Raw genomic sequence first — 27,955 nt, 5'->3', positions numbered from 1 at the left:
AACAGCCAGGCTTTAAAGCTGCAAGGCCATTACATCCTAATCCTTTTTCCTAATTGCAGCATTCATACTTGCCTCCAACAAACAAAAAAAACCAATCAGAAATATTGTATATTCACAACCTTTAGGAAATAATATCCCCTGATGGCGCAGCGTGTTAAAGCGCTGAGCTGCTGAACTTCTGGACCGAAAGGCCACAGGTTTGAATTGGGGGAGCGGAGAGAGCCCCCACTATTAGCCCCAGCTTCTGCCAACCCAGAAGTTCGAAAACATGCAAATGTGAGTGCATCAATAGGTACTGCTCCGGCGGGAAGGTAACGCCGCTCCATGTAGTCATCCCACATGACCTTGGAGGAGTCTACGGACAACGCCGGCTCTTCGGCTTAGAAATGGAGATGAGCACCAACCTCCAGAGTCAGACACGACTGGACTTAATGTCTGGGGAAAACCTTTACCCTTGACCTTAACTACCACCAATTCCTCAATACTTTATTTCCCAGACCACCAGACTTCGCCACAGCAACGCGTGGCCGGGCACAGCTAGTAGTAAATAATATAATGAAAATATTAATATAATAATATGATATAATAATGAAAATATGAAACAGTCAATAATTATAGCAGTAAATAATATAATAATAATATAATGAAAATAATAATATGATATAATGAAACTATAATAACAGCCAATAATTATAGCAGTAAATAATATAATAATAATATAATGAAAATAATAATATGATATAATAATGAAACTATAATAACAGCCAATAATTATAATTACCTTGTGCGTTCTTGCCGAGGCCCCTTCCGGGGACGTACCCCATAAATAATAATATAAAATAATAATAATAATAATATAATAAAAGTAATATGATATAATGACATGAATAATAAAAACAATAAAATGTCATATGATATAATAATAATAATAATCATATATAATGATACATAATATTATTACCTTGTGCGTTCTTGCCGAGGCCCCTTCCGGGGACGTACCCCATTAATAATAACTTAAAATAATAATAATAATAATATAATAAAAATTATATGATATAATGACATGAATAATAAAAACAATAAAGTGTCATATGATATAATAATAATAATAATATATAATGATACATAATATTATTACCTTGTGCGTTCTTGCCGAGGCCCCTTCCGGGGACGTACCCCATTAATAATAACATAAAATAATAATAATAATATAATAAAAATTATATGATATAATGACATGAATAATAAAAACAATAAAATGTCATATGATATAATAATAATCATATATAATGATACATAATATTATTACCTTGTGCGTTCTTGCCGAGGCCCCTTCCGGGGACGTACCCCATTAATAATAATATAAAATAATAATAAATATAATAAAAGTAATATGATATAATGACATGAATAAAAACAATAAAATGTCATATGATATAATAATAATAATAATCATATATAATGATACATAATATTATTACCTTGTGCGTTCTTGCCGAGGCCCCTTCCGGGGACGTACCCCATTAATAATAACATAAAATAATAATAATAATATAATAAAAATTATATGATATAATGACATGAATAATAAAAACAATAAAATGTCATATGATATAATAATAATCATATATAATGATACATAATATTATTACCTTGTGCGTTCTTGCCGAGGCCCCTTCCGGGGACGTACCCCATTAATAATAATATAAAATAATAATAAATATAATAAAAGTAATATGATATAATGACATGAATAATAAAAACAATAAAATGTCATATGATATAATAATAATAATAATCATATATAATGATACATAATATTATTACCTTGTGCGTTCTTGCCGAGGCCCCTTCCGGGGACGTACCCCATTAATAATAACATAAAATAATAATAATAATATAATAAAAATTATATGATATAATGACATGAATAATAAAAACAATAAAATGTCATATGATATAATAATAATAATAATCATATATAATGATACATAATATTATTACCTTGTGCGTTCTTGCCGAGGCCCCTTCCGGGGACGTACCCCATTAATAATAACATAAAATAATAATAATAATATAATAAAAATTATATGATATAATGACATGAATAATAAAAACAATAAAATGTCATATGATATAATAATAATAATAATCATATATAATGATACATAATATTATTACCTTGTGCGTTCTTGCCGAGGCCCCTTCCGGGGACGTACCCCATTTTCTGGAGGAGTTTCTGCCCGATCCCCTTGGTGTGTCGCTCCCAGCTCCCAAAATCCAAAAAAGACTTCGTCCCCCCAAAAAAGGCCCTTTGGCTCGGCTTGAAGTTCATGCCCTGCGGAAACAATAATAATTATATATATGAATAATATCATAATATCATAAGTTCACACCATGACCTTATAACAATATAATATAAAATATAATATACAAATATATAATTTTATTTATATACACACACATATATATAATTTATAATAAGTTATAAATATATAATATATTGCATATATGTATCATGTTGATAATAATAATATAATGGAATACAATATTATACTACTAATAATCTATATATATAAAAGAGTGATGGCATCGCGGCGACGCACAAAACAACAAAACTACAGGCCCCCCAACCTCGAAATTTGACAACACAACCCATCATCCACGCCTCTAGGTTGATACAACAAAAAGAAAAGAAAAATGAAGTCCTAATCCTAATCTAATAATAAATGATATAACAATGAAAATATAATAACACTCAATAATTATAGTAGTAAATAATAATATAATGAGAATAATATAACGATATAATATGATATCATATATAATATATAATATATATTATATATATAATACGATATAATAATGAGAATATAATAGTAAATAATAAAATTATAGTAGTAAATAATGTAATAATCCTAATATAATAAAAAATATAACAATATAGATCATAATGATATATTGTAATAATATAACAATGAAAATATAAGTCAATAATTGTAGTAGTAAATATTATAATAATAATACAATACAATACAATAATTACAATATAATATACTAACAGAATCTAATAAATATAATAAAATGATATAATAATATTACATTCACACCCTGCACAAATATACTACTACTGTACTAATAATAATATAATATAATATACTAACATAATATAATTAGGTTCACAGCCTGCACAATATAATATACTAATATAATATAATATAATATTATAATTAATAATAATATAATAATAATTAATAATATAATATAATATAAATAATTAATTAATTAATAATTAATAATATATTATAATATTATATTATAATATTATATTGTTATTATATAATATAACAATATAATATACTAATATAAATATAAAATAATATAATAAACAGTAGTATTATATTATAATATAATAACAATAGTATATAATAAATATAATACTACTATATAATATGTAATAATAATAATAATATAAAAATAATATATTGTAATAATATAATATAATAATTAATAATATAATATAATATAATATAATATAATATTAATAATTAATAATATAATATAATATTATAATATTATATTGTTATAATATAACAATATAATATACTAATATAAATATAAAATAATATAATAAACAGTAGTATTATATTATAATATAATAACAATAGTATATAATAAATATACTACTATATAATATGTAATAATAATAATAATATAAAAATAGTATATTGTAATAATATAATAATATAATAATATAATAATAATATAATAATTAATAATATAATATAATATAAATAATTAATTAATTAATAATATAATATAATATTATATTATAATATTATATTGTTATAATATAATATAACAATATAATATACTAATATAAATATAAAATAATATAATAAACAGTAGTATTATATTATAATATAATAACAATAGTATATAATAAATATAATACTACTATATAATATTTAATAATAATAATAATATAAAAATAATATATTGTAATAATATAATAATAATATAATAATAATATAATAATATAATAATATAATAATTAATAATTTAATATTATATTATATTATAGTTATAATATAACAATATAATATACTAATATAAATATAAAATAATATAATAAACAGTAGGATAATATAATATAATAACAATAGTATATAATAAATATAATACTACTATATAATATGTAATAATAATAATATAAAAATAATATATTGTAATAATATAATAATATAATAATATAATAATAATATAACAATTAATAATATAATAATTAATAATTTAATATTATATTATATTATAGTTATAATATAACAATATAATATACTAATATAAATATAAAATAATATAATAAACAGTAGTATTATATTATAATATAATAACAATAGTATATAATAAATATAATACTACTATATAATATGTTAATAATAATAATATAAAAATATATTGTAATAATATAATAATAATATAATATAATAATATAATATAATAATTAATATCAACTAATATATAATATATATAATTAAATATAAATATATAAATAATATATAATAATTAGTATCAACCTTGAGGCGTGGATGATGGGTTGTGTTGTCAAATTTTGAGGTTGGGGGGGCCTGTCCTTTTGTTGTTTTGTGAATTGCCGTGATGCCATCACTCTTTTATATATATAGATAGTATATAATAAATATAATACTACTATATAATATGTAATAATAATAATAATATAAAAATAATATATTGTAATAATATAATAATAATATAATATAATAATATAATATAATAATTAATATCAACTAATATATAATATATATAATTAAATATAAATATATAAATAATATATAATAATTAGTATCAACCTTGAGGCGTGGATGATGGGTTGTGTTGTCAAATTTTGAGGTTGGGGGGGCCTGTCCTTTTGTTGTTTTGTGAATTGCCGTGATGCCATCACTCTTTTATATATATAGATAGTATATAATAAATATAATACTATTACATAATATGTAATAATAATAATAATAATAATATAAAAATAATATATTGTAATAAAAATAGAACAATAATAACAACAGTAACAGTCGTACCGTCTTCAGCCTTTTCGGGACGAACTCCTTTTTGGGGGTTTTTTCCTGCTTTTTCCGATTCTTTTTCCCTCCTTCTTCGTCTTCCTCTGAATCTCCTTCTTCTTCTTCATCGGTTATTGTTTCTTCGGCCGCCGTTTTCTTCAATCCGGCGCTAATGAAGTTCACCGGAGCGGAATAATCCCGCGACCTGGAAACATATTATTATTAATAATATTATTATAGTTTATATATATATATTCTGCTTTATTTCTTATATTACATTTATTCGATATTATTATCAGATTTATAATTATTATATTCCATATTCCATTATTATATTCCGGCGCTAATGAAGTTCACCGGAGCGGAATAATCCCGCGACCTGGAAACATATTATTATTAATAATATTATTACAGTTTATATATATATTCTGCTTTATTTCTTATATTACATTTATTCGATATTATTATCAGATTTATAATTATTATATTCCATATCCCATTATTATATTCCAGCGCTAATGAAGTTCACCGGAGCGGAATAATCCCGCGACCTGGAAACATATTATTATTAATAATATTATTATAGTTTATATATATATTCTGCTTTATTTCTTATATTACATTTATTCGATATTATTATCAGATTTATAATTATTATATTCCATATTCCATTATTATATTCCGGCGCTAATGAAGTTCACCGGAGCGGAATAATCCCGCGACCTGGAAACATATTATTATTAATAATATTATTATAGTTTATATATATATTCTGCTTTATTTCTTATATTACATTTATTCGATATTATTATCAGATTTATAATTATTATATTCCATATTCCATTATTATATTCCGGCGCTAATGAAGTTCACCGGAGCGGAATAATCCCGCGACCTGGAAACACATTATTATTAATAATATTATTACAGTTTATATATATATTCTGCTTTATTTCTTATATTACATTTATTCGATATTATTATCAGATTTATAATTATTATATTCCATATTCCATTATTATATTCCGGCGCTAATGAAGTTCACCGGAGCGGAATAATCCCGCGACCTGGAAACACATTATTATTAATAATATTATTATAGTTTATATATATATTCTGCTTTATTTCTTATATTACATTTATTCGATATTATTATCAGATTTATAATTATTATATTCCATATTCCATTATTATATTCCGGCGCTAATGAAGTTCACCGGAGCGGAATAATCCCGCGACCTGGAAACATATTATTATTAATAATATTATTATAGTTTATATATATATTCTGCTTTATTTCTTATATTACATTTATTCGATATTATTATCAGATTTATAATTATTATATTCCATATTCCATTATTATATTCCGGCGCTAATGAAGTTCACCGGAGCGGAATAATCCCGCGACCTGGAAACACATTATTATTAATAATATTATTATAGTTTATATATATATATTCTGCTTTATTTCTTATATTACATTTATTCGATATTATTATCAGATTTATAATTATTATATTCCATATTCCATTATTATATTCCGGCGCTAATGAAGTTCACCGGAGCGGAATAATCCCGCGACCTGGAAACACATTATTATTAATAATATTATTATAGTTTATATATATATTCTGCTTTATTTCTTATATTACATTTATTCGATATTATTATCAGATTTATAATTATTATATTCCATATTCCATTATTATATTCCGGCGCTAATGAAGTTCACCGGAGCGGAATAATCCCGCGACCTGGAAACATATTATTATTAATAATATTATTATAGTTTATATATACATTCTGCTTTATTTCTTATATTACATTTATTCGATATTATTATCAGATTTATAATTATTATATTCCATATTCCATTATTATATTCCGGCGCTAATGAAGTTCACCGGAGCGGAATAATCCCGCGACCTGGAAACACATTATTATTAATAATATTATTATAGTTTATATATATATTCTGCTTTATTTCTTATATTACATTTATTCGATATTATTATCAGATTTATAATTATTATATTCCATATTCCATTATTATATTCCGGCGCTAATGAAGTTCACCGGAGCGGAATAATCCCGCGACCTGGAAATATATTATTATTAATAATATTATTATAGTATATATATATATTCTGCTTTATTTCTTATATTACATTTATTCGATATTATTATCAGATTTATAATTATTATATTCCATATTCCATTATTATATTCCGGCGCTAATGAAGTTCACCGGAGCGGAATAATCCCGCGACCTGGAAACACATTATTATTAATAATATTATTATAGTTTATATATATATATTCTGCTTTATTTCTTATATTACATTTATTCGATATTATTATCAGATTTATAATTATTATATTCCATATTCCATTATTATATTCCGGCGCTAATGAAGTTCACCGGAGCGGAATAATCCCGCGACCTGGAAACATATTATTATTAATAATATTATTATAGTTTATATATATATTCTGCTTTATTTCTTATATTACATTTATTCGATATTATTATCAGATTTATAATTATTATATTCCATATTCCATTATTATATTCCGGCGCTAATGAAGTTCACCGGAGCGGAATAATCCCGCGACCTGGAAACACATTATTATTAATAATATTATTATAGTTTATATATATATTCTGCTTTATTTCTTATATTACATTTATTCGATATTATTATCAGATTTATAATTATTATATTCCATATTCCATTATTATATTCCGGCGCTAATGAAGTTCACCGGAGCGGAATAATCCCGCGACCTGGAAACATATTATTATTAATAATATTATTATAGTTTATATATATATTCTGCTTTATTTCTTATATTACATTTATTCGATATTATTATCAGATTTATAATTATTATATTCCATATTCCATTATTATATTCCGGCGCTAATGAAGTTCACCGGAGCGGAATAATCCCGCGACCTGGAAACACATTATTATTAATAATATTATTATAGTTTATATATATATATTCTGCTTTATTTCTTATATTACATTTATTCGATATTATTATCAGATTTATAATTATTATATTCCATATTCCATTATTATATTCCGGCGCTAATGAAGTTCACCGGAGCGGAATAATCCCGCGACCTGGAAACACATTATTATTAATAATATTATTATAGTTTATATATATATTCTGCTTTATTTCTTATATTACATTTATTCGATATTATTATCAGATTTATAATTATTATATTCCATATTCCATTATTATATTCCGGCGCTAATGAAGTTCACCGGAGCGGAATAATCCCGCGACCTGGAAACATATTATTATTAATAATATTATTATAGTTTATATATACATTCTGCTTTATTTCTTATATTACATTTATTCGATATTATTATCAGATTTATAATTATTATATTCCATATTCCATTATTATATTCCGGCGCTAATGAAGTTCACCGGAGCGGAATAATCCCGCGACCTGGAAACACATTATTATTAATAATATTATTATAGTTTATATATATATTCTGCTTTATTTCTTATATTACATTTATTCGATATTATTATCAGATTTATAATTATTATATTCCATATTCCATTATTATATTCCGGCGCTAATGAAGTTCACCGGAGCGGAATAATCCCGCGACCTGGAAATATATTATTATTAATAATATTATTATAGTATATATATATATATTCTGCTTTATTTCTTATATTACATTTATTCGATATTATTATCAGATTTATAATTATTATATTCCATATTCCATTATTATATTCCGGCGCTAATGAAGTTCACCGGAGCGGAATAATCCCGCGACCTGGAAACACATTATTATTAATAATATTATTATAGTTTATATATATATATATTCTGCTTTATTTCTTATATTACATTTATTCGATATTATTATCAGATTTATAATTATTATATTCCATATTCCATTATTATATTCCGGCGCTAATGAAGTTCACCGGAGCGGAATAATCCCGCGACCTGGAAACACATTATTATTAATAATATTATTATAGTTTATATATATATATATTCTGCTTTATTTCTTATATTACATTTATTCGATATTATTATCAGATTTATAATTATTATATTCCATATTCCATTATTATATTCCGGCGCTAATGAAGTTCACCGGAGCGGAATAATCCCGCGACCTGGAAACACATTATTATTAATAATATTATTATAGTTTATATATATATTCTGCTTTATTTCTTATATTACATTTATTCGATATTATTATCAGATTTATAATTATTATATTCCATATTCCATTATTATATTCCGGCGCTAATGAAGTTCACCGGAGCGGAATAATCCCGCGAGCTGGAAATATATTATTATTAATAATATTATTATAGTTTATATATATATTCCGCTTTATTTCTTATATTACATTTATTCGATATTATTATCAGATTTATAATTATTATATTCCATATTCCATTATTATATTCCGGCGCTAATGAAGTTCACCGGAGCGGAATAATCCCGCGACCTGGAAACATATTATTATTAATAATATTATTATAGTTTATATATATATTCTGCTTTATTTCTTATATTACATTTATTCGATATTATTATCAGATTTATAATTATTATATTCCATATTCCATTATTATATTCCGGCGCTAATGAAGTTCACCGGAGCGGAATAATCCCGCGACCTGGAAACATATTATTATTAATAATATTATTATAGTTTATATATACATTCTGCTTTATTTCTTATATTACATTTATTCGATATTATTATCAGATTTATAATTATTATATTCCATATTCCATTATTATATTCCGGCGCTAATGAAGTTCACCGGAGCGGAATAATCCCGCGACCTGGAAACACATTATTATTAATAATATTATTATAGTTTATATATATATATTCTGCTTTATTTCTTATATTACATTTATTCGATATTATTATCAGATTTATAATTATTATATTCCATATTCCATTATTATATTCCGGCGCTAATGAAGTTCACCGGAGCGGAATAATCCCGCGACCTGGAAACACATTATTATTAATAATATTATTATAGTTTATATATATATTCTGCTTTATTTCTTATATTACATTTATTCGATATTATTATCAGATTTATAATTATTATATTCCATATTCCATTATTATATTCCGGCGCTAATGAAGTTCACCGGAGCGGAATAATCCCGCGACCTGGAAACACATTATTATTAATAATATTATTATAGTTTATATATATATTCTGCTTTATTTCTTATATTACATTTATTCGATATTATTATCAGATTTATAATTATTATATTCCATATTCCATTATTATATTCCGGCGCTAATGAAGTTCACCGGAGCGGAATAATCCCGCGACCTGGAAACATATTATTATTAATAATATTATTATAGTTTATATATATATTCTGCTTTATTTCTTATATTACATTTATTCGATATTATTATCAGATTTATAATTATTATATTCCATATTCCATTATAATATTCCGGCGCTAATGAAGTTCACCGGAGCGGAATAATCCCGCGACCTGGAAATATATTATTATTAATAATATTATTATAGTTTATATATATATTCTGCTTTATTTCTTATATTACATTTATTCGATATTATTATCAGATTTATAATTATTATATTCCATATTCCATTATTATATTCCGGCGCTAATGAAGTTCACCGGAGCGGAATAATCCCGCGACCTGGAAACACATTATTATTAATAATATTATTATAGTTTATATATATATATTCTGCTTTATTTCTTATATTACATTTATTCGATATTATTATCAGATTTATAATTATTATATTCCATATTCCATTATTATATTCCGGCGCTAATGAAGTTCACCGGAGCGGAATAATCCCGCGACCTGGAAACACATTATTATTAATAATATTATTATAGTTTATATATATATATTCTGCTTTATTTCTTATATTACATTTATTCGATATTATTATCAGATTTATAATTATTATATTCCATATTCCATTATTATATTCCGGCGCTAATGAAGTTCACCGGAGCGGAATAATCCCGCGACCTGGAAACACATTATTATTAATAATATTATTATAGTTTATATATATATATTCTGCTTTATTTCTTATATTACATTTATTCGATATTATTATCAGATTTATAATTATTATATTCCATATTCCATTATTATATTCCGGCGCTAATGAAGTTCACCGGAGCGGAATAATCCCGCGACCTGGAAACATATTATTATTAATAATATTATTATAGTTTATATATATATTCTGCTTTATTTCTTATATTACATTTATTCGATATTATTATCAGATTTATAATTATTATATTCCATATATATATATATATATAGAGAGAGAGAGAGAGAGAGAGATATAATTAAATTAGATATTTATTATAGATGAGATTTAAATATTATTATAGTTTATATATATTCTGCTTTATTTCTTATATTACATTTATTCGATATTATTATCAGATTTATAATTATTATATTTCATATTCCATTATTATATTCCGGCGCTAATGAAGTTCACCGGAGCGGAATAATCCCGCGACCTGGAAACACATTATTATTAATAATATTATTATAGTTTATATATATATTCTGCTTTATTTCTTATATTACATTTCTTCGATATTATTATCAGATTTATAATTATTATATTCCATATTCCATTATTATATTCCGGCGCTAATGAAGTTCACCGGAGCGGAATAATCCCGCGACCTGGAAACATATTATTATTAATAATATTATTATAGTTTATATATATATTCTGCTTTATTTCTTATATTACATTTATTCGATATTATTATCAGATTTATAATTATTATATTCCATATTCCATTATTATATTCCGGCGCTAATGAAGTTCACCGGAGCGGAATAATCCCGCGACCTGGAAACATATTATTATTAATAATATTATTATAGTTTATATATATTCTGCTTTATTTCTTATATTACATTTATTCGATATTATTATCAGATTTATAATTATTATATTCCATATTCCATTATTATATTCCGGCGCTAATGAAGTTCACCGGAGCGGAATAATCCCGCGACCTGGAAACACATTATTATTAATAATATTATTATAGTTTATATATATATTCTGCTTTATTTCTTATATTACATTTATTCGATATTATTATCAGATTTATAATTATTATATTCCATATATATATAGAGATATATATATATATATATATAATTAAATTAGATATTTATTATAGATGATATTTAAATATTATTATAGTTTATATATATTCTGCTTTATTTCTTAAATTACATTTATTCGATACTATTATCAGATTTATAATTATTATATTCCATATATATATATAGAGAGAGAGAGAGAGAGATATAATTAAATTAGATATTTATTATAGATGAGATTTAAATATTATTATAGTTTAAATATATTCTGCTTTATTTCTTATATTACATTTATTCGATATTATTATCAGATTTATAATTATTATATTCCATATATATAGAGAGATATAGATATATATATATAATTAAATTAGATATTTATTATAGATGAGATTTAAATATTATTATAGTTTATATATATTCTGCTTTATTTCTTATATTACATTTATTCGATATTATTATCAGATTTCTAATTATTATATTCCATATATATATAGAGAGAGAGAGAGACAGAGAGAGATATAATTAAATTATTTATTATTTATTAGTATCATAATTATATTCTTATATGTTCTGTATTATATATTATATTATATTACATTTATTACATGTATTAGTATATTATAACGTAATCTATATTATATAAATATGTTAATATTATCTATCAAATTATATATATTTATTATATCATATATTATATTACCTATATTATTATTACATTATATCATTATGATCTATATTATTATGCCATAGTGTTATCTTATTATATTATTATTACATTATATCATTATGATCTATATTATTATGCCATAGTGTTATCTATTATTATTATTATATTGTATCATATATTACCTATTATCTAATCTATTACATTATAACATTATTCCCTGATTATTCATTATAATTAATATAATGAAATATAATATAATATAATGATAATAGGTAATATAATTATATTATATTACATCATTATTACATCATTATGATCTATATTATTATGCCATAGTGTTATCTATTATTATTATTATTATTATTATTATTATTATTATTATTATTATTATTATTATATTACATTATTATATTTATTATCATATTATATCATATATTATATTATATTACATCATTATTACAATATATCATTATGATCTATATTATTATGCCATAGTGTTATCTATTATATATTATATCTATAGATAACACTATGGCATAATAATATAGATCATAATGATGTAATAATGATGTAATATAATATAATATAATTATATTACCTATTATCATTATATTACATTATATTTCATTATATTAATTATAATGAATAATCAGGGAATAATGTTATAATGTAATAGATTAGATAATAGGTAATATATGATATAATATAATAATAATATAATAGATAACACTATGGCATAATAATATAGATCATAATGATATAATGTAATAATAATATAATAGATAACACTATGGCATAATAATATAGATCATAATGAAATATTGTAATAATGATGTAATATAATATAATATAATTATATTACCTATTATCATTATATTATATTATATTTCATTATATTAATTATAATGAATAATCAGGGAATAATGTTATAATGTAATAGATTAGATAATAGGTAATATATGATATAAAATAATAATAATATAATAGATAACACTATGGCATAATAATATAGATCATAACGATATAATGTAATAATAATATAATAGATAACACTATGGCATAATAATATAGATCATAATGAAATATTGTAATAATGATGTAATATAATATATGATATAATATGATAATAAATATAATAATGTAATATAATAATAATAATAATAGATAATACTATGGCATAATAATATAGATCATAATGAAATATTGTAATAATGACGTAATATAATATAATATATGATATAATATGATAATAAATATAATAATGTAATATAATAATAATAATAGATAACACTATGGCATAATAATATAGATCATAATGAAATATTGTAATAATGATGTAATATAATATAATATATGATATAATATGATAATAAATATAATAATGTAATATAATAATAATAATAGATAACACTATGGCATAATAATATAGATCATAACGATATAATGTAATAATAATATAATAGATAACACTATGGCATAATAATATAGATCATAATGATATATTGTAATAATGACGTAATATAATATAATATATGATATAATATGATAATAAATATAATAATGTAATATAATAATAATAATAGATAACACTATGGCATAATAATATAGATCATAATGATATATTGTAATAATGATGTAATATAATATAATATATGATATAATATGATAATAAATATAATAATGTAATATAATAATAATATAATAGATAACACTTTGGCATAATAATACGGATCATAATGATATAATGTAATAATAATATAATAGATAACACTATGGCATAATAATACGGATCATAATGATATAATGTAATAATAATATAATAGATAACACTATGGCATAATAATATAGATCATAATGATATAATGTAATAATAATAATAATAGATAACTATGGCATAATAATATAGATCATAATGATATATTGTAATAATGATGTAATATAATATAATATATGATATAATATGATAATAAAAATAATAATGTAATATAATAATAATAATAATAGATAACACTATGGCATAATAATATAGATCATAATGATATAATGTAATAATAATATAATAGATAACACTATGGCATAATAATATAGATCATAATGATATAATGTAATAATAATAATAATAATAGATAACACTATGGCATAATAATATAGATCATAATGATATAATGTAATAATAATAATAATAATAGATAACACTATGGCATAATAATATAGATCATAACGATATAATGTAATAATAATATAATAGATAACACTATGGCATAATAATATAGATCATAACGATATAATGTAATAATAATAGAATAGATAACACTATGGCATAATAATATAGATCATAATGATATAATGTAATAATAATAGAATAGATAACACTATGGCATAATAATATAGATCATAACGATATAATGTAATAATAATAGAATAGATAACACTATGGCATAATAATATAGATCATAATGATATAATGTAATAATAATAGAATAGATAACACTATGGCATAATAATATAGATCATAATGATATAATGTAATAATAATAATAATAGATAACACTATGGCATAATAATATAGATCATAATGATATAATGTAATAATAATATAATAGATAACACTATGGCATAATAATATAGATCATAATGATATAATGTAATAATAATAATAATAGATAACACTATGGCATAATAATATAGATCATAACGATATAATGTAATAATAATATAATAGATAACACTATGGCATAATAATATAGATCATAATGATATAATGTAATAATAATAATAATAGATAACACTATGGCATAATAATATAGATCATAATGATATAATGTAATAATAATAATAATAGATAACACTATGGCATAATAATATAGATCATAATGATATAATGTAATAATAATAATAATAGATAACACTATGGCATAATAATATAGATCATAATGATATAATGTAATAATAATAATAATAGATAACACTATGGCATAATAATATAGATCATAATGATATAATGTAATAATAATAATAATAGATAACACTATGGCATAATAATATAGATCATAATGATATAATGTAATAATAATAATAATAGATAACACTATGGCATAATAATATAGATCATAATGATATAATGTAATAATAATAATAATAGATAACACTATGGCATAATAATATAGATCATAATGATATAATGTAATAATAATAATATAATAGATAACACTATGGCATAATAATATAGATCATAACGATATAATGTAATAATAATATAATAGATAACACTATGGCATAATAATATAGATCATAATGATATAATGTAATAATAATAATAATAGATAACACTATGGCATAATAATATAGATCATAATGATATAATGTAATAATAATAATAATAGATAACACTATGGCATAATAATATAGATCATAATGATATAATGTAATAATAATAATAATAGATAACACTATGGCATAATAATATAGATCATAATGATATAATGTAATAATAATAATAATAGATAACACTATGGCATAATAATATAGATCATAATGATATAATGTAATAATAATAATAATAGATAACACTATGGCATAATAATATAGATCATAATGATATAATGTAATAATAATAATAATAGATAACACTATGGCATAATAATATAGATCATAATGATATAATGTAATAATAATAATAATAGATAACACTATGGCATAATAATATAGATCATAATGATATATTGTAATAATGATGTAATATAATCTATATATATAAAAGGCTTTTGGCATCACGGCGACTCACAAAACAACAAAACCCAACCCCTTACAAACTCTAAAATTGGCAACACAATCCATCATCCCTGCCTCCAGTAAGATACAACACAATCACACAAAAAACACAATCACAACACCAAAAAAAGGCCAAAACCTACAACAGGCAATGTCCGCATGCGCGCGGAACTCAAAGTATTTTTCGGGACAGGGACCATGGGCGGGAAGTTCTACTATTCTTATTCTTATTGCCATGTTTTCTATATTTTGTAATATATATATATATATATAATACAAAATAATAAATACAGCCAGACGTTGGAGCTGCAAGGATATTCAGTGCAATTCAACCAGACCAATAAAAGATTAACCTTCGTAAAAGGCGACCAAGGCTTTGAAACAGTGATACAACTCTGAAGCTGACCAACCAAAGATTTCCCCTAGGTAGCAAGCACCCAGGCTTTGAACCACCGAGGCTATTCATTACAATTCTACCACCCCCAAAAAACATTCCCCTAAAAGGCAACTACCTAACCTTCCAAGCAGCAAGCCTATTCATTTCTATTCCACCTCACAAAATAAGGATTCACATAACAAAATGGCCAGGCTTTCAGGCTACAAAGCTCTTCACTGTTATTCCACCTACCTAACAAAGAATTCCCATAAGCCACAGCAACGCGTGGCCGGGCACAGCTTATTATATTATTATTACAACATATCAAATCTATCTATATATATAAAAGAGTGATGGCATCGCGGCGACGCACAAAACAACAAAAGTACAGGCCCCCCAACCTCGAAATTTGACAACACAACCCATCATCCACGCCTCTAGGTTGATGCAACAAAAAGAAAAGAAAAATGAAGTCCTAATTACAGGGAGAGGAATAATTGTTTTTATCCAATAGCTGCCAAAGGGATAAGCTCCGCCCACTTGGTCTCCTAGCAACCCAATCAGCCCAGGGCCTCAGTTTCACTGTTTAGTTTAAATTAGAAATCGCCAGAACTTTAGAGACTCATCTCTGGTTGCTTGAGAGTTTGTATTAATGCTATGACAGTCGACTCTCATTTAACAGGTACCCGAGGGGAGTGGTTGATGCCGGATAACGCAGAGTCATCTCTGGTTGCTTGAGAGTATGTATTAATACTGACAGTCGACTCTCATTTAACCGGCACCCGTGGGGAGCGGTCGCTGCCAGATAACTGAGAGTCGTCTCTGGTTGCTTGAGAGTATGTATTAATACTATGACAGTCGACTCTCATTTAACCGGCACCCGTGGGGAGCGGTCGCTGCCAGATAACTGAGAGTCGTCTCTGGTTGCTTGAGAGTATGTATTAATGCTATGACAGTCGACTCATTTAACTGGCACCCGTGGGGAGTGATCGATGCCAGATAACTGAGAGTCATCTCTGGTTGCTTGAGAGTTTGTATTAATGCTATGACAGTCGACTCATTTAACTGGCACCCGTGGGGAGTGATCGATGCCAGATAACTGAGAGTCATCTCTGGTTGCTTGAGAGTTTGTATTAATGCTATGACAGTCGACTCATTTAACTGGCACCCGTGGGGAGTGATCGATGCCAGATAACTGAGAGTCATCTCTGGTTGCTTGAGAGTTTGTATTAATGCTATGACAGTCGACTCATTTAACTGGCACCCGTGGGGAGTGATCGATGCCAGATAACTGAGAGTCATCTCTGGTTGCTTGAGAGTTTGTATTAATGCTATGACAGTCGACTCATTTAACTGGCACCCGTGGGGAGTGATCGATGCCAGATAACTGAGAGTCGTCTCTGGTTGCTTGAGAGTATGTATTAATGCTATGACAGTCGACTCATTTAACTGGCACCCGTGGGGAGTGATCGATGCCAGATAACTGAGAGTCATCTCTGGTTGCTTGAGAGTTTGTATTAATGCTATGACAGTCGACTCATTTAACTGGCACCCGTGGGGAGTGATCGATGCCAGATAACTGAGAGTCATCTCTGGTTGCTTGAGAGTTTGTATTAATGCTATGACAGTCGACTCATTTAACTGGCACCCGTGGGGAGTGATCGATGCCAGATAACTGAGAGTCATCTCTGGTTGCTTGAGAGTTTGTATTAATGCTATGACAGTCGACTCATTTAACTGGCACCCGTGGGGAGTGATCGATGCCAGATAACTGAGAGTCATCTCTGGTTGCTTGAGAGTTTGTATTAATGCTATGACAGTCGACTCATTTAACTGGCACCCGTGGGGAGTGATCGATGCCAGATAACTGAGAGTCGTCTCTGGTTGCTTGAGAGTATGTATTAATGCTATGACAGTCGACTCATTTAACTGGCACCCGTGGGGAGTGATCGATGCCAGATAACTGAGAGTCATCTCTGGTTGCTTGAGAGTTTGTATTAATGCTATGACAGTCGACTCATTTAACTGGCACCCGTGGGGAGTGATCGATGCCAGATAACTGAGAGTCATCTCTGGTTGCTTGAGAGTTTGTATTAATGCTATGACAGTCGACTCATTTAACTGGCACCCGTGGGGAGTGATCGATGCCAGATAACTGAGAGTCATCTCTGGTTGCTTGAGAGTTTGTATTAATGCTATGACAGTCGACTCATTTAACTGGCACCCGTGGGGAGTGATCGATGCCAGATAACTGAGAGTCATCTCTGGTTGCTTGAGAGTTTGTATTAATGCTATGACAGTCGACTCATTTAACTGGCACCCGTGGGGAGTGATCGATGCCAAATAACTGAGAGTCATCTCTGGTTGCTTGAGAGTTTGCTGCTAATCCACCTGGCCAACAAACAAATCCAAAAAGCCACAGCAACGCGTGGCCGGGCACAGCTAGTATTATTATATTAATTATCTATGTATATTAGTATCTATTATTATGTATTATATTATTATTACAACATATCATTAACATTAATTATTATTATTATTATTATTTATATATAGATATATATGTCATAATTATCTGTTATTATATTATTATAGATGGCGATCTCGTCTTACCGCTTCCCGGCGAAGCTGGCCCTGTGTGGGTGGCGGTGCTGTCCGTCAAGGTCCTCCCATCCCGCCTCCTGCTCGTCGTCGTCGTCGGAGTCCTCCTCCACTTCCTGCCCGGGCCCCGCCCCTTCCTGCTCCCGCTCCTCCCTCTCGGCCCAGACGCCGTAGAGGGCCTGCTCCTTGGTCTGGCGGTGCTGCCGGTGGCGGAGGGGGTTGAACTCGTTCTGGAGGTCCCACTCCGTGACCTCGAAGGGCTCCAGCTCCACGCCCTCCGCCTCCGCCTCCTGCCCGGGGACGGACCCCCCTCCGCCCCCCCCAAACAGGTGCGACAACGACATGGCCGACAAACTCTGGAACAAGGAGAGAAAAATAATATGACTATAATGATCTATATATATAAAAGAGTGATGGCATCGCGGCGACGCACAAAACAACAAAACTACAGGCCCCCCAACCTCGAAATTTGACAACACAACCCCTCATCCACGCCTCTAGGTTGATACAACAAAAAGAAAAGAAAAATGAAGTCCTAATTAGAGGGAGAGGAATAATTGTTTTTATAATAATAAATAATAATCTATATATATAAAAGAGTGATGGCATCACGGCAGCGGACAAAACAACAAAAGTAAACACCCCACAACCTCGAAAATTGACAGCACAACCCCTCATCCATGCCTCTAGGTTGATACAACAAAAAGAAAAGAAAAATTAATTCCTAATTAGAGGGAGAGGAATAATTGTTTTTATAATAATAAATAATAATCTATATATATAAAAGAGTGATGGCATCGCGGCGACGCACAAGACAACAAAACTACAGGCCCCCCAACCTTGAAATTTGACAACACAACCCATCATCCATGCCTCTAGGTTGATACAACAAAAAGAAAAGAAAAATAAAGTCCTAATTAGAGGGAGAGGAATAATTGCTTTTATCCAATTGCTGCCAGTTAGAAGGCTAAGCTCCTCCAACTTGGTCTCCTAGCTACCCAATATAAAATAATAAAAAACACTAAAAAATTGATACAATAAAATACCATAATAACAAAAAATAACTATATAATATATATATAAAATATATATAAAATATAATAAATAAAAAGATAACTTACAATAAAATTAATTAAAAAAATACAAATAATGTCAAATAAAAATTACACAACAATTTTTAACCAATACCACCACCACTTTGCCACAGCAATGCGTGGCTGGGCACAGCTAGTAATAATATAATAATACAATATATACTAGATACTACTAATGTAATAATATCATACAATAATAATATCATATAACAATATTATAATACAATATAATAATATAATAAAATATGATAATATGATATAACAATATAATCACACACTATAATAATACAATAATATAATACCATAATATAATAGATATAACCATATACAATAATATAATAATGCAACAATATAATAATAATAATGTAATGATAGTGTAATATAATAATACATAATAATATAATATATACTAGATACTGCTACTATAATAAAATATAATAGTAATATAATAATATAATATAACAATATATACTAGATACTACTACTGTAAAAATATAATGCGATAATATAATATCATATAACAATATAATACAATATAATATACTACAATAATAAAATAGTATGATATAACAATATAATAATACAATATAATAATGCAACAATATAATAATAATAATAATAATGTAATGATAGTGTAATATAATAATACATAATAATATAATATATACTAGATACTGCTACTATAATAAAATATAATAATAATAGTAATATAATAATATAATATAACAATATATACTAGATACTACTACTGTAAAAATATAATACGATAATATAATATCATATAACAATATAATACAATATAATATACTACAATAATAAAATAGTATGATATAACAATATAATAACACAATATAATAATGCAACAATATAATAATAATAATAATAATAATGTAATGATAGTGTAATATAATAATACATAATAATATAATATATACTAGATACTGCTACTATAATAAAATATAATAATAATAGTAATATAATAATATAATAATACAATATATACTAGATACTACTACTGTAAAAATATAATACGATAATATAATATCATATAACAATATAATACAATATAATATACTACAATAATAAAATAGTATGATATAACAATATAATAACACAATATAATAATGCAACAATATAATAATAATAATAATAATAATGTAATGATAGTGTAATATAATAATACATAATAATATAATATATACTAGATACTGCTACTATAATAAAATATAATAATAATAGTAATATAATAATATAATAATACAATATATACTAGATACTACTACTGTAAAAATATAATACGATAATATAATATCATATAACAATATTATAATACAATATAACAATATAATAAGATAATATGATATAACAATATAATAACACAATATAATAATATAGTACAATAATATAATAATACAATAATATGATACCATAATATAAGAGATATAACAATATACAATAATATAATAATGCAACAATATAATAATAAAAATGTAATGATAGTGTAATATAATAATACATAATAATATAATATATACTAGATACTGCTACTATAATAAAATATAATAATAGTAATATAATAATACAATATATACTAGATACTACTACTGTAATAATATAATACAATAATAATATCATATAACAATATTATAATACAATATAATAATATAATAAAAAATATGATAATATGATATAACAATATAATACAATATAATATACTACAATAATAAAATAGTATGATATAACAACATAATGATATAATAATATTTATAATTATACTAGATACTACTACAGTAAAAATATAATACAATATAATAATATACAATAATAAATATGATATAACAACATAATAATATATTAATATATTACAATAATATGATATAATACAATATAATAATATAATACAATAATATAATAATGTAACAATATAATAATAATAATAATAATAATGTAATGATAGTGTAATATAATACATAATAGTATAATATATACTAGATACAATAGTCTCTCACTTATCCAACAATTTATACTAGATACTACTACTGTAAAAATATAATACGATAATACAATAATATCATATAACAATATAATACAATATATTACAATAATAAAATAGTATGATATAGCAACATAATAATATAATAAATTACAATAATATGATATAACAATATAACACAATATAATAATATAGTACAATAATATAATAATACAATAATATAATACCATAATATAATAAAGTGATAAAACAATATACAATATAATAATACAATACAATAATATAATATGATATAATAATATAATACAATAATATAATAATGTAACAATATAACAATAATAATGTAATATAGTGTAATATAATAATACATAATAGTATAATCTATACTAGATACTATTACAATATAATATAATAATATAATAATATAATGATATAAGATACATTAATAATATCATGCAATAGGATAATAAATTAATATAATAATATTATATCATAATATACTATAGATAATATAATAATATAATATTCTATAATATAATGCTAGAGGATAATATATTAAGGATATAATAATAATAATAATAAGATATGCAATAGGGTAATATACTTATATGATATAAAAATACAATATAATAATATAAAAATAACAATAATGAGGAAATAAGAAGAAGATCAGGAAACTCTAGAAGAATATAATAATAGTAAATAAGATATAGTAGTTATAATATTAATAATAAAATAATAAAATACAACAATAATAAAAGTATATAATAATTATAATATATATTATTGGCGGAAACCAAGAACAATAATATAATGCAATAGGATAATATAATAATCTAATGCAATAGGATAATAAATTAATATGATAATATTGTATTATAGTATAATGCTATATATGATATAATAATTATCTAAAGCAATAAGATAATATATTAATATGATATAATAATATAATATACCAACAATAATGTGGAAATAATAATAATGGCAGGAAACTAGAAGAATATAATAATGCAATATAATAGTAAATAAGATATAGTAGGTAATACGATAACAATAAGAACAATAACGTTATTATGTTACTAATATAATACAAAAATAAAATACAATTATGAAATATATAATATAATAATGATAATATAATAATATACATTATTGTAGGAAACTTCAAGTAAAATAATATAATGTATAATATAGTGATATAATATTATTATAAAAATAAAGTATAATATAGAATAATACAATAGGATAATGTAATAATATGATATAGAATAATACAATATGATAATATAACAACATAATATAATAATATAATGCAAGAGGATAATATAACATGATATAACAATATAATAATATAATATTAGAGTATAATAATTATAAAATGCAATGGGAAAATATAATATAATATAATATAAATAGAATGCAATAGGATAATGTAATAATATGATATAGAATAATACAATATGATAATATAACAACATAATATAATAATATTATGCAAGAGAATAATATAACATGATATAACAATATAATAATATAATATTAGAGTATAATAATTATAAAATGCAATGGGAAAATATAATATAATATAATATTAATAGAATGCAATAGGATAATGTAATAATATGATATAGAATAATACAATATGATAATATAACAACATAATATAATAATATAATGCAAGAGAATAATATAACATGATATAACAATACAATAATATAATATTAGAGTATAATAATTATAAAATGCAATGGGAAAATATAATATAATATTAATAGAATGCAATAGGATAATGTAATAATATGATATAGAATAATACAATATGATAATATAACAACATAATATAATAATATAATGCAAGAGGATAATATAACATGATATAACAATATAATAATATAATATTAGAGTATAATAATTATAAAATGCAATGGGAAAATATAATATGATATAATATAATAATATAGTCATAATATAATGCAATAGGATAATGTAATAACAATATAATATAATAATACTATAATGGAAAAACATAATATAATAATGCAAGAGGAGAATATAATATGATATAACAATATAAAATAATATTAGAATATAATAATTATAAAATGCAATGGGAAAATATATGATATAATATAATAATATAATAATAACATAATGGAATAGGATAATAGAATAATATGATATAATAATATAATATAGTCATAATATAATGCAATAGGATAATGTAATAATATAACAATATAATATAATAATACTATAATGGAAACACATAATATAATAATGCAAGAGGAGAATATAATATGATATAACAATATAATAGTATATTATTAGAGTATAATAATAATATAATGCAATGGGAAAATATGATATGATATAATATAATAATATAATAATAATAGAATGGAATAGGATAATAGAATAATATGATATAATAATATAATATAGTCATAATATAATGCAATAGGATAATGTAACAATATAACAATATAATATAATAATACTATAATGGAAAAACATAATAATATAATGCAAGAGGAGAATATAATATGATATAACAATATAATATAATATTAGAATATAATAATTATAAAATGCAATGGGAAAATATATGATATAATAATATAATAATAACATAATGGAATAGGATAATATAATAATATGATATAATAATATAATATAGTCATAATATAATGCAATAGGATAATGTAATAATATAATAGGATAATATAATAATATAACAACAAAATAATATAATGCAAGAGGATAATATAATATGATATAACAATATAATACTAGAGTATAATAATAATATAATGCAATGGGAAAATATAATATGATATAATATAATAATATAATAATAATAGAATGCATAATAATATAACAACATAATATAATAATATAATGCAAGAGGATAATATAACATGATATAACAATATAATAGTATATTATTAGAGTATAATAATAATATAATGCAATGGGAAAATATAATATGATATAATATAATAATATAATAATAATAGAATGGAATCGGATAATAGAATAATATGATATAATAATATAATATAGTCATAATATAATGCAATAGGATAATGTAATAATATAACAATATAATAATACTATAATGGAAACACATAATATAATAATGCAAGAGGAGAATATAATATGATATAACAATATAATATAATATTAGAATATAATAATTATAAAATGCAATGGGAAAATATATGATATAATAATATAATAATAACAAAATGGAATAGGATAATATAATAATATGATATAATAATATAATATAGTCATAATATAATGCAATAGGATAATGTAATAATATAATACAATAGGATAATATAATAATATAACAACATAATAATATAATGCAAGAGGATAATATAATATGATATAACAATATAATAATATAATACTAGAGTATAATAATAATATAATGCAATGGGAAAATATAATATGATATAATATAATAATATAATAATAATAGAATGGAATCGGATAATAGAATAATATGATATAATAATATAATATAGTCATAATATAATGCAATAGGATAATGTAATAATATAACAATATAATATAATAATACTATAATGGAAACACATAATATAATAATGCAAGAGGAGAATATAATATGATATAACAATATAATAGTATATTATTAGAGTATAATAATAATATAATGCAATGGGAAAATATGATATGATATAATATAATAATATAATAATAATAGAATGCCTAATAATATAACAACATAATATAATAATATAATGCAAGAGGAGAATATAACATGATATAACAATATAATAGTATATTATTAGAGTATAATAATAATATAATGCAATGGGAAAATATAATATGATATAATATAATAATATAATAATAACATAATGGAATAGGATAATATAATAATATGATATAATAATATAATATAGTCATAATATAATGCAATAGGATAATGTAATAATATAACAATATAATATAATAATACTATAATGGAAAAAACATAATATAATAATGCAAGAGGAGAATATAATATGATATAACAATATAATATAATATTAGAATATAATAATTATAAAATGCAATGGGAAAATATATGATATAATATAATAATATAATAATAACATAATGGAATAGGATAATATAATAATATGATATAATAATATAATATAGTCATAATATAATGCAATAGGATAATGTAACAATATAACAATATAATATAATAATACTATAATGGAAAAACATATAATAATAATATAACAATATACAGTAATATAATAATAATATAATGGAATGGGATATTACTATATTATCCTATAATATTACATTGTAATAATGATGATGATAATAATAATATGATATAATAATATAATATCATAAAAATAATAATAATATAAATAATGTTTTTTTAAGGCCTTGTTTCCAGGAAGATCGGTTTGCACGGCTCCCGGTTTCCATAGCAACCCTTTTATATTTTATTTATATTCATATATATATATAGTATATATATATAGTATAATAACGTTGTGATAGTCATAAATATAATAAGAATATATATATATATATATTTTACCTTATTTCCTTCTCGAGAGGGAATCCGAGGCCTGCTTCTTCTCCTCAGCCTTCGCCTCAGCGAAATCCTAGCGACTGCGCACGCGCAAAATGGCGCCCGTTAAGGTCTGAAGACTGGCAAGGCCTCAAAACGGGGAACTGCGCCTGCGCAAAAGGCGCCCGTTCATGTCTGAGGACTGGCAAGGCCTCAAAGCGGCGAACTACGCATGCGCAAAAGGCGCCCGTTCATGTCTAAGGACTGGCAAGGCCTCAAAGCGGCGAACTACGCATGCGCAAAAGGCGCCCGTTCATGTCTAAGGACTGGCAAGGCCTCATAATTGGCGAGTGCGCGTGCGTCAAAGTCCGCCATTTTTTTTTTTTGCTCTAAGGATTGGCAACGCCTTCAATCGGAGACTGCGCGTGCGCAAAACGACGCCCGTTCCTTTCTTAGGATGGGCAAGGCCTTCAAACCGGAGACTGCGCATGCGTACGAAAGGTGACGCCTTCGCTCTGAGGATGGGCAACGCCTTAAATGGGAGACTGCGCATGCGCAACATGGCGCCTGTTCCTTTCTTAGGATGGGCAAGGCCTTCAAACCGGAGACTGCGCATGCGTA

The 27,955-nt window shown here is 23.8% G+C and overlaps 1 protein-coding gene across 1 annotated transcript; it reads right to left on the bottom strand.

The window, feature by feature from the left end:
- Positions 1 to 2,181: 2,181 nt before the first annotated feature.
- LOC134295012 (tuftelin-interacting protein 11-like) lies at positions 2,182 to 27,445 on the bottom strand (the record flags this gene model as incomplete). Its single annotated transcript, XM_062966974.1, is given in 4 exon segments — positions 2,182 to 2,338; positions 5,097 to 5,283; positions 19,705 to 20,048; positions 27,362 to 27,445. Coding segments are annotated over 3 exon segments (676 nt in total), but the record flags the coding sequence as incomplete, so codon positions are not given.
- Positions 27,446 to 27,955: the final 510 nt, after the last annotated feature.

Source organism: Anolis carolinensis, unplaced genomic scaffold (assembly GCF_035594765.1).
Source record: "Anolis carolinensis isolate JA03-04 unplaced genomic scaffold, rAnoCar3.1.pri scaffold_58, whole genome shotgun sequence".
NCBI classification, from domain to species: Eukaryota; Metazoa; Chordata; class Lepidosauria; order Squamata; family Dactyloidae; genus Anolis; species Anolis carolinensis.
This window is presented reverse-complemented; position numbering and strand designations above follow the sequence as displayed.